The 11,027-nt window shown below is 41.7% G+C and overlaps 1 protein-coding gene across 1 annotated transcript; it reads right to left on the bottom strand.

The window, feature by feature from the left end:
* Nucleotides 1-2,490: 2,490 nt before the first annotated feature.
* Nucleotides 2,491-5,011, bottom strand: LOC123081074 (uncharacterized). The gene is made up of 3 exons (XM_044504043.1): nucleotides 4,829-5,011; nucleotides 3,186-3,610; nucleotides 2,491-2,515 (listed from the first exon to the last, which is right to left on the bottom strand). Exons 1-3 carry the CDS (start codon nucleotides 5,009-5,011, stop codon nucleotides 2,491-2,493), a joined length of 633 nt encoding a protein of 210 aa, XP_044359978.1.
* Between the last annotated feature and the right edge of the window lie 6,016 nt (nucleotides 5,012-11,027).

Below are 11,027 nucleotides of genomic sequence, written 5' to 3'. Positions count from 1 at the left end.
TCATGCTCCTAACCTTATCACCTCTACAGTTCCCACGTAGGTGCTTGAAGCACAACACCTTGAGGTCACGGAAGACTCATTGAGGAGTGAAAGGTCCAGACTGTCCGTATGGCATTCCCACATGAGGAGATACACATATCCACTGAAAAAAGACCCATGTTGTATAAGTTTTTTTTTTTGGCATACTCCACCCAATCACTCTGCATGGCTATTATGTCCCTGGCCAACAACACAAACCATCCATCCTTTGCTTGAATTGTGCAATGATTTTTAAAATTTTCTACTGTGTACTTTGTATGATTACTATCTCCCTATAAAGCAACCGTTTAGTGTGCTTGGAATTGTGTAATGATTTTTGAAAACCTTATATTTTTGTACAAAAAGATAAATCCAACTAAAATTACTATAATCGTCCATAAATCTTACAAACTAAAATGACCCCGAACATATTTGGGAGTGGGTCCACATATATCAAAATAAACAAGTTTAATAGAATAGAGAGAAAGAAAACTTGTTGCTTATTGACAACCACAAAAACCTAGGAGATTATTAAGATAGTGAAATTGGACCAATGGGAAAGTCGGATGGCCTATTTGACTATGCCATGTATGCGAAGAGGCTGCGTATGTAGCTACAAGATCTTGACCCTAGGAAGACTGGCAATTGTCGATAGGTTAGAGAGCCCTCTACAAGGTTCTCAAAAAAATTCTCATCGTTGCATATGCCTTATAAAAAACTATTCATAATAAATTCCAGAAAAGGCATTATTTCCATTAAGTGGGTTGATTAAAATAAAAGAGAGTTTTTTGCAGCCCTAGGAACTTGAAGGATATTATCAAGATGTCGGCTTTGGTTTAAGTACAAATTATGTAGTGATCAACATGACTAATGTGCATTCCTCGCATGTTGGTTGTGTGCACTTGATAGCCCCCCCTGCACTAGTTGTGGATGATGAGTTGATTTAGGTCACTTGTTATGTTTTCCCATGCCCCCTTACCTGCATATGAGTTTGTATCGATGTCGTAGGTTGTCGTAGAATTGGGATCTTGATTATCGTTGTCTTCAAAGGTATGGTCCAGGAACTTTGAACCCTTTAGGGAGGCAGGGCCCATCTTGCTGCAACGTTGGAGGTGTGAGAATTCACCATTATCACAGTTGGAGTATTGACAATGATTGTTGCCACCTTTTTGTCCCTGCTGATCATTGTTGCTGGCACCAAGTCCTGCGCGTTCATTGTCTCAATTATTACCACCATGTTGATTGCACGGATCAAGGTCGGGTGAAAATTTTCCTATGAAGGAGAGATATTTCTGCCCCAATATGGCTTCAAAAGAGTCCATATGAGAATAAAACTCACCGAGTGACACCAACTTGTTTTGAGTCAATGACAACATGGGGTTGTAGTCAGAACTGAGGTCACATAACAGATATGAGAGTGCACGCTCTTCAGCGAGAGGGCATCCTTCTAAAGCCATTGTATCATCGAGCTCTTTTACTTTGTTGAAATAGTCATTTGCCGGGAGGTCGTTCTTCCTCATATTTGCCAATTGCCCACGAACCTGGAAGATATTTGCATTGGATTGAGAGGAGAACATGCAACCTAATGTAGAGACAGGCTCGGCCATGGCTGTCATGGCCGGCACATGCCCCAACGTATCTGGGGATATTGACACAAGCAGGGAACTCACCATTTGGTCCTGCTTGACACAAGATTCATACTCGAGGTTTATCACCTTATTAATTTTTCCTTTGTCTCTGTTGGTTACAAGCTCCTTGGGTGGAGCCGCGCAAGTCCCATTAGCGTACCCAATGACTCGAGCATCACACATGCATGGCATCGCCTGTGTTTTCCATAGGAGAAAAATTGCTAAGGTCGAGCTTCACATTGATTAGATCACCGGACAACACAAGAATGTTCAAAAGGAGGAGATAGGCATGGTGTTTGTGCATATTGGAGAGGCGGCCTTAATACGATACCGTACAAATTAGCGATAGAAGATTGGTTGGGGATGCCAGTTCTAGGGCTCAATGAATGTATTGCACCAAAGAAAATAGATGTAAGTTGTATTTTGTTGGGCTATAACTAACAAGTCTATTCAAAATCAAAAATGAAAACAAGCCTATTCGGTTTATACAACACTGAATATTGGAGTAAGAGATAAAATATAACACATTTAATATTTTATATTTTAACGTGTACGACATGCTATAATAGCCTAAAACTTGTTATAGCAAATTATAGCAAGTGATTATAGATCGAAGGATGATCAAAATTTTCTTCATATGTCGATCTTGTTGTGAAATTAACATGGAGAAGACACTAGCTAGCTAGTTAAGGCGTTTCCATCCTCTGTCATAGTCAATTAATAAATAGATATGATGTACCGTCTATAGGATGTTTTAATACAGTTCTGTGTGGATTTTTGTGTGTGCACAAATTGATTTACTATCATACCAATGCTCTCAATCGTTCATTAATTCTTGAAACATCTATGCCAATTCTGGTGCTGAAGGCCTGCACCATAACAAAAGAGGAATTTATGAAATTAGTTAACTTAATTGTATGCAAAATAGATAACATTATAATTTTATATTTTGATGGAAACAAATCCAGCCCCATCTAATTAAATTTAGCACACACATTCTAGCCAGTATGGAGGGACGAAAAAGAAAGAAATTTTATTAAGATTTGCATGGCAAGTGTGTACATCTAAGGTTGTTTTCAAATTTTCGGCTAGCTTTCCTCCTTTATTTTATTTTCTTTCTATGTTTCTACAGCCTAGGAAAAAGATTAAAGAGGAATCTGGGGATCTGCAGTTTCCTCTTATTTTTTCACAGAAACACTCTCATATTTTATTTTGTGCCTTTTTCTTGTATATATTTCATTAATTCAGCGTCATGCTACACTAGAACAAACCGTACTCTTCAAATAAATTTGAACACATATTTTCATAAGGCTATCGAGCCAGCGTTCGAAAATGAATAAAAAACTTTTGCCACAAAAATCATTTCTTTCAGAAACTAATGCTTTTTAAATATGAATCCAATGATACAATTTTAATGCCACATAACCCATATTTATTAGTCTAATTAATTATTTATCGAAACCTGGATCCAAGGACTCATGCGTGGCTTACATTTTGGAGCATAGATGTATTTATATGTTGTAAATATAAAGATTATACCTATATGTAACTATACCTATATATGTACGTACCCGGGAGTGTATAGTGTAAAGTATTTTGTGGCCAGCAACAGAGTGATTGGCGTTGACGATGTCGGCCCCTTCTTCTTCATGGATGGTGATCACCTCATGGAGCTTGATCGGTCTCTTCGTGCTGCATATCAGCCGCACCTCCATGCTTGAATCGTCGGGTTGTCGCACCTCCACTACTGTTGGTGATGCCTCCAAATATTTTTCTCCGTCCAGTGACCCCGCACCGCTGCTTTTGGTTGTGGTGGTAGTGGGCGTTGAGATGCCACTAACTCCCCCTAAGGTAGCCATGGCTTGCACAGAGGTCTTCTTACGTTGCAGCTCATCGACCCTCTCCTTGAGCTTCTTGATGTATGATGCGGCCACATCCAGGCTGCCTAGTTGGGTCATTGTATCCTACAAACACATTTAACGCACAATAATGTGAAAATATTATGGGAGTTCTTTTTTTAGTTTGATGCATGATTTCCTTGGCTCAGATAGCCCCTCCTTTTCAAGACAATGGAAGAGTTGTAACTTTAGTCTATGTATTGTGATGCACACAAATACACACAGTTTTGGATTTCAAAACTAGATTATCCAAATCATCACACGTTAACCAAATTGCGGATTTGCTTTAATGCATAATTGGTTTGTACTTTGCAGTTTTTTTTCGCACCATACCTCGACATGCCATGAGCTTCAAAAGTGGTTCACCTCCACTAATGGTTTCGATGGCGCTTTCCGCCACACGGGGCTAATGAATGTGTGCACCGTTAGTTGATTTTGGGGGTGTGACTTAATTCGTAAATTATCTTCAAGATCTTACTGCATACTATCTTCCTCTCCATTACGAATTGATATTTACTTTCTAAATGTTGCCGTCCTACAGTGTCGATTCATTATTAGCTAGCGAGCCCCTTTAGTGAAGTTACTCTTATTATTAGCTGAGAATATTTGGCATGAAGCAATACTATATCATGCGAATATTATATGCGAATTCAGAGCTGGATGAGTTTTGCAAGATTGCAAGATAACCGTAATAATTCTTGCAAACTGCAGATGGAAAGACTTCATATTTCAAACGTGACAGTTAGTTATTTACTGAGAATTTGGAGCTGCATTTTCAGAGTTTGGCAGGAAAATTGAACTCGATCGAGGAAAGCAGCACGTACATTCCAAGAAAACTTAATGCCTGTAGAACTCAATTGCTAGCTACCATTGAGTACGATATTTCATGTGATGAGAAGGACAATACTGGCGGCCATTACATTTAAACATTTCACTTATGAGGGTATAACTAGATCTGCATACTGTATGTCGTACCTAAAGTGAAAATAAATGTCCAACAAACACAGTGAATTACCATTCGCCACTTAAATACGCAGAATACATAAGTATAAACTTATTGCTTTCTGGACGGTATGAGATATACAATATAAACATGGAGAACTGGAGAGGAACAGCTATCTCACAAGCTATCACACTATTCAGTTATACTCCCTCTGTTCCAAATTACTCGTAGTGGTTTTAGTTCAAATTTGAACTAAAACCATGACGAGTAATTTGGAACGGAGGGAGTACGTAATAAGAAAAAAATAAACATGTGAAGAGAAGTATGTTCTTGGTTCTTACAGCGTGGGGGTTGTCTTCTTTGGGGATGAGGGACGAGAGCTTCTCGCAGAGCCTCTTCATGTGCTGCCGCCTCTCTTTCTCTGACTCCTTCTCCATCAGTACCTTTGCCGTCGGCGCACCAGCCGTGCCGCCGCTTGCCCTGGTCCTCTTCCCGCCCCTCGCCGGCTTTGCCTTCACCTCCATCTAGCTCAGGGAGTAGAGATTGATCAGGATGTCTGTGTCAATGGGTGTGAATCGAAATGCAATAAAAGTGAAGAAGAAGAAGAAGAAGAAGAAGAAGAAGAAGAAGAAGAAGAAGAAGAAGAAGATACCGAGGCGCAGGCAGCTGCTAGCTTCATGGCGGCAGGATGAGAATGGAGGAAGAAGAACAAGTGCTTGCGTGGCGTGGTCTAAATGGACTTGTACGGATAAGGGCCAGCCAAGGTGGCCTATGAGAGCTTGGGAAGTACTCCTGCTCTTACTACTACATGTATATATAGGGAACTTGAAAATATTTAAAAAAATGTGTGTGCGTGTGTATATATACGAGGTATATGTGGCTGCAGAAGTGAGATGCTGTACGTACACATCCTATTGGTTGGAGAGGGTTCAAGCAGCGATGGAGAAATATCAACGGAGCTTTGCCTGCCGCTGTGTTTGTTGTTGCTGTTATAGTGGCAGTATACGTACGTACAAATGCTGAATGGACATGCAGAGCTCCGTGCCCGTCGGCAGCGCGACACGGCATTCAATGCCGTGACAGGGGTGACAGCAGCGTGGCCGTGGATCCATTGGTTAAGCAAGATCCAGCGTATAACGGACACTCGGCCATGGGCGATCGGTATGCATGATTGAGCGCAAGTGGGAGTGGATTTCTGCCGTTTGTACCTAGCCACAATAAACTTACTTGTAGAAATGCAATTGCAGCTAGCCAAGCAGAGAGCTATAGAACAAAAGAATTAAACAATAATGTGATGCTGACTGGATGTGGTTAGTGCTAAAGACAATGTTTAGAGAAAACACGCCTAGAGAGTATGTGTTGCATGCCCGTGGAGGCAATGCCATTGTAGGTAACCTAGCTAGTCATGAGGTTCGGATATGAATTGTTTACTTTCAAGGCCATATTCCATAATAAGAATTGTAACATCGGCATATGGAAGGGTAGATAAACTGTCATCGAGTAGATGAATATCAATGATCATGCTGTTAAAGTAATGACTAGAGGAGGTAGGATGACTCGGGAACCACTTTATCCTGAGGGACACCCAAAAAGAATTGAACAAGACTCTCAAAGAGCTACCACTGGTGCACGTAGTCCTTCTAAAAAGAAAAAGAAGATGTACCACCGCTGCAAAAAAACAAAAACAAAGGACCACTAGCTAGCATCTCTCAGCTATAACATTTTGAAGTGTCAAGGAGGGTGGGTCTCCTGGATGCACCCCCTCCCCTTTCTTTGTTTGAAAATCAAGAGTATCCAGTACAAATGTAAACTTTACTTTGTTATTAGCTAGGCTCCTCAAGGTCTGCCTGCTTAGAGATTTTAATTTTGTTTCGTTATTTTAACGGATTTGCTTCTGACAAAGCGGCATGATTTTCTGGTCTTGCCAGCCGACTAGTATTTTAGCGATTTCAACTGATTTATCTGTGTACTCTATTGTTGCATATTGATTTGATACTAGTTGCACGTATCAAATAACTGCTATATTTGTAATGCTTAACTATGTTTGTTTGAACATTTGACCAGTATGCTCGATTTTATTTTGTGGGTTTGATATAAATTTAGCCGAATCTTCATTTTCTTCCTTTGTTGTAACTTCAACCCACAACCAGTGCTACTTTTATAAATGTGCAACTATCTCTTTCGTAGGATATAAATGCATTCATTTCGTTCTAATTTTTACCAATGCCCTTATTAGTTTTGAGTCGATGAAAGGTTTTAAAAAGTCAACTGTAGCATGGTGGGGCCAATTTTGTAACGGTGAATCTTGTGGATAGAGTAATTTCATGGATAGGCATGATTGATGTCTAGCTCTCCAATGGAAATGACCACCAACATGGTCAAACCGGAGCAACATGCATAAAATTTAACCGGTCGACAACCAGCCCCACAAAATCAGTAAGTGAATTGACAACCAGCACATATACAGACGATGAGATGATGTACATCTACATATAATGTACACATTCCTAGCTCACTAGCAGCCTAGACGATAAATTTTCCTATGTTTGAGCGCGTCGATGTCAGATACTAATTGGCACCACCCCAATACTATTTGTCTAGCCATATGTGGAGAGAAATAGCTAGATGAGAAGATAGCTATGTGACAAAAGAATTACAGAATAATTTGATGTCGACTAGATGTGGTTGCTGCTAAAGGACAATATTTAGAGAGAATAGACTGTGAGAGTATCCATCACAATAACTTATAAATTATGTGAGTATCTATCACGATAGCTTAGTTTTTTTTTCCTTTTCAGGGCCAGCATGTTCCTCAATAAGAGTTGTACCGCCAGCATATTGAATGGTAGATAAACTGCCATCAACTAGATGAGGTATCACCGCTGCAAATCGTTTGCTGGCCTTGGACCATCCAACAAGGAGGAGGGGAACTTTTGGTCTATGGGGACATATGCACCCTATATGGAAAAAAAATTTAGTAATTCAACAAAAAGTCAAAAATTCCTGAAAATATTGTTGAAATAAACTTGACCTTCTATTGTACTCATGAGAAATAAAATCCACAAAAAAAAAATCCTTTTGACTTCTTTTCAAAAAAGACAATTTTTTGGCTAAAATAGTGTGAATAGTGACCTATAATAGCAAATAAATTTTGTCTTTTTTGCTGTGAGGTCAACTTTTGTTTTTTTTCGTCGACATTTATATATCAGTGCAAAAGTAAGTCAAGTGTTTTGTCAAAATAGTTCTTACCTATTTTGACTTTTTATTAAAATATTAAAAAAAAAATCCCCATATAGGGTGCATATACAACCAGGAACCAAAGTGTATTTCCCCCAACAGGGACCGCTAGCTAGCATGTGAACTACACCTTTTGGAAGTACCAGGGAGAGTGGCTCCCCTCGATGCAACCTTTTTGTTTGTTTGTTTCCTTGTTTGCAAAGGAGAATTTGCGGTGAAATGTCGTGATAAGTTCATTATTAGACTTCTCAAGATCCATGTAGCTTGAAGGTTTGATTTCCCCCTGTGTTAACAGAATTTTTTCTATTAGTTGACTTGATTTTTTGTTGTTGCTAGTCGACTATTCCTTAGCGATACTCATTCTATTGTCTCTAGGGTTGCGCATGAATCCCAAACCATTCTATGTTTGATTTTTTTTGTTGTAAATTTGCTCTCAAATTAGTCAATTCTTTTATTCCGAGCTGCAGTTGCACTTTAAAGTTTAAACCTGCAACTATTGCAGTTATAGAGAAGTGGAACTACTGTATTTGTAGGCTGTAATGTGCAATTGTATTCGGTTAATTTGTATTTGTGAAATCGAATTTTGTTTTTGGGTTTTGGGTTGACTGAAAGGTTTTGAAAAGTCCGGTGGACTGATGAACGGTCAGGGAAGAATTTTATTTTTATAGGGGTCAAGCTCGTGGATTTGGTTGATAGCTATGGTTGGCTAGCTCCATATACGAAGGCGGAGGTGACGGTGACGCAAGCAAGGGTGACGTTTGCACAACAAGTGCAGCAGTCAAACATTTAACTGCTTTTGGTTGCTCTGCCACCAGCCAGACGTAGGACTTGTTCATCGATCTACGTGGTTGTCTGTCTTGACGCATATGGATAGATACTCCATCTCTGCCTGCCGGCCGCAGCTTCTCCATCGATCGATCCAAGCATTAGTAGGCCTGTGAATCTCGTGTGGTGTGATAGACGTGGATGCATGCATGCGTGGATTTTTGTTTCTTTGTTTGGAAATCAAGAGTTTGCAGTACGTACTAGTACACGACATGCCAACATAACTTTGTGATTACAGGTGAAGAGAGTACTTTTGGTGGCCAGAAGCAGAGCAGCATGCCTACGTAGGCACTGGTGACGCAAGCAAACGTGACGTAGGTCTGCACTAAGTGTACGCTTTAACTAGTTTTGGTGTGCGACAAGTTGGTCTGCAGCCGACAAACGATACACATACACACACGCGCATGGACAAGAAGTATCCTGTGTCTTCTTTCCCTGCCGGCCGCAGAAGCCTCTCGATATATGCAAGCCGGTGACGCATGTAGCAAGTGTTGTGGTCAAACGTTTATCTGGGTTTGTATGCATGACTGCTTCGAACTTCGATCAGTGACACAAGTCCGTGTTCTTGTTCCATCTTTAGAAGGCACTGTAAATGGAGCCACACCGCACACTAAGGTGTAAAGAAAATCCTCCTATGACCTAGTCAAAGAAAAACACGACAAAACAACCCGAGCACACTAACAAACACCAGAGTATTGAATTCATGAGCTAGCCAACTCTTCCAAAAGTCCGCACCGATGAAGAGAGGCGGGCAAAATATTTCAACACGGAGTGCACCACTAGACGCCTTCATTAAGCTGCCGCGAAGAAGCAGGGGAGAGGCCGGACTACCGCGACTCTGCGACACACAACCAAGCCCAACGACGACATGCGAACACGTTCCACATGGAAGAAACTACCGGACTTTGTCGTGCCATCACCATCAAACCACCGCCTAAGGGGACCTACCGCCCTCTCGCTCCAGACGAAGGAGAGTTGACCCTGCCGGCAAGCACCAAGGCCAAAGGGAAGACGTGGTCTCTTCTAAAAGATAGATGCAAAGGAGCCCATAAGATGTCGGAGCAAAGGCATTGCCAGTTAAAACTTGAAACCTCCGGGCGTTAAGCTTTCGCCCAGCCCCTCGCACACACCTCACCGAGGGTATTCGATCTACATGAAACATCACAACCAACCGCGGACTCCAGATCAGGATCAGCGCTTGGCGGCCACCTACGGCGACAACTTCGCGAGGCATAAGTTTGTGTGTGTATACATGTATCCCGCGGTAGATGCAATAACTGTTCTGCCCGTTTCTTTTCTTGGGACAATCTGGCGTTCACATCCATGTAAATCTAATATTTTCTGAGTCTGTGAGATAAGGGTCAAACCTTTATTCTCACTACATTTATGCAATGAACATCTCTAGGGTCTACCTACATTTAAAAAAAGAGCTTTTTTACAGTACCCTGGTACTCCCAGAACATACCCCGGAGTACCAAACAGATCTGACCGTCCATGGTGAAGGGCAACTTTGTTATTTCCGACTGAGGCTAAGAGCTCTCCCAGTAGGGTTACCATGCTGGAGAAAAAACAAGGACCCGGTTTCTTTGTGCATCTCGATCGAATGGCGGCGGCGCCTCATCCCGATCCATTTTCTGCTGTACGCCGCCACGATCGCTCCCCTTCCCCCTTCCTCGCACCCCCACCCCACCCCGAAACCTCTCCCGACAGCGATCATACCGATCTGCCCTCGCCGTCCCCTGTGCGAATCACTTCTAGTCATCGCTGCCCGCTGGAGATCGACGTCCCTCCATCATTGCCCCTCTTGAGGACAGTAGGATCTGTCGACCCCTTTGGATTTTATCACAGCAAAAAAATAGCTGATAAAATCTTGATGATCTGAAAGTGGTAGCATGGCAATTGATCGGATGATTACTAAATTTGCTGCTACATGAAGAACTCATCTGCCGTCAATGCCCTGGTAAACAAGAAACCAAAATACCCTAACGAGAAATGATGACATGGTTGATTGATTACGGTGTTGCCCCTTAGATCAGGGCACTCCATGACTTTTCAAGTCGGTACTCTGCAGGGCTACCGATGGAGTACCCAATTATGTTAGCCGTTGGATCAGCGAAAATAGACGGTCTACATTAATTCTGGGGTACAGTAAAAGAACTCATGAAAAAATGCACAAGAAAATGCGCAATGAATGGTTCTTGACTTGTTACATGCATGAAAAATATCTGATGGGTGCACGGCGCTCAAGGAAGCATAGAAAAACCTGTCGATCTTTTCTGGAAGCTGGCTAGCTAGTGGATGGCGTGGCAGGGACACCAGAGAAGCAAGCAGAGCGAGCGGCAAGCAGAGTAGGCGCTGGCGACGCGAGCACCAAGTGTACGTACGTACTAGTCACGCATTGAACTGCTTTTGGTGTGTTGCTCCTTGTCCTAACGTCTCTGCATCCATCGTGACTCCGACACGTACATACTCATCGGT

This window comes from Triticum aestivum, chromosome 3D, assembly GCF_018294505.1.
Source record: "Triticum aestivum cultivar Chinese Spring chromosome 3D, IWGSC CS RefSeq v2.1, whole genome shotgun sequence".
Taxonomy (NCBI): Eukaryota; Viridiplantae; Streptophyta; class Magnoliopsida; order Poales; family Poaceae; genus Triticum; species Triticum aestivum.
Note: the sequence above shows the minus strand (reverse complement) of the source record. Positions and strands in the feature narration are given on the sequence as shown.

Excerpts from the sequence above, each read along its gene's own strand:
- LOC123081074 (XM_044504043.1), bottom strand. The coding sequence starts at position 5,011 with ATGGAGGTGAAGGCAAAGCCGGCGAGGGGCGGGAAGAGGACCAGGGCA. Across the intron at positions 3,611-4,828 it reads AAGAAGACAACCCCCACGCT|GATACAATGACCCAACTAGG; the intron begins GTAAGAACCAAG and ends ATGTGTTTGTAG. Across the intron at positions 2,516-3,185 it reads ATAGGTATAGTTACATATAG|GCCTTCAGCACCAGAATTGG; the intron begins GTATAATCTTTA and ends GTTATGGTGCAG.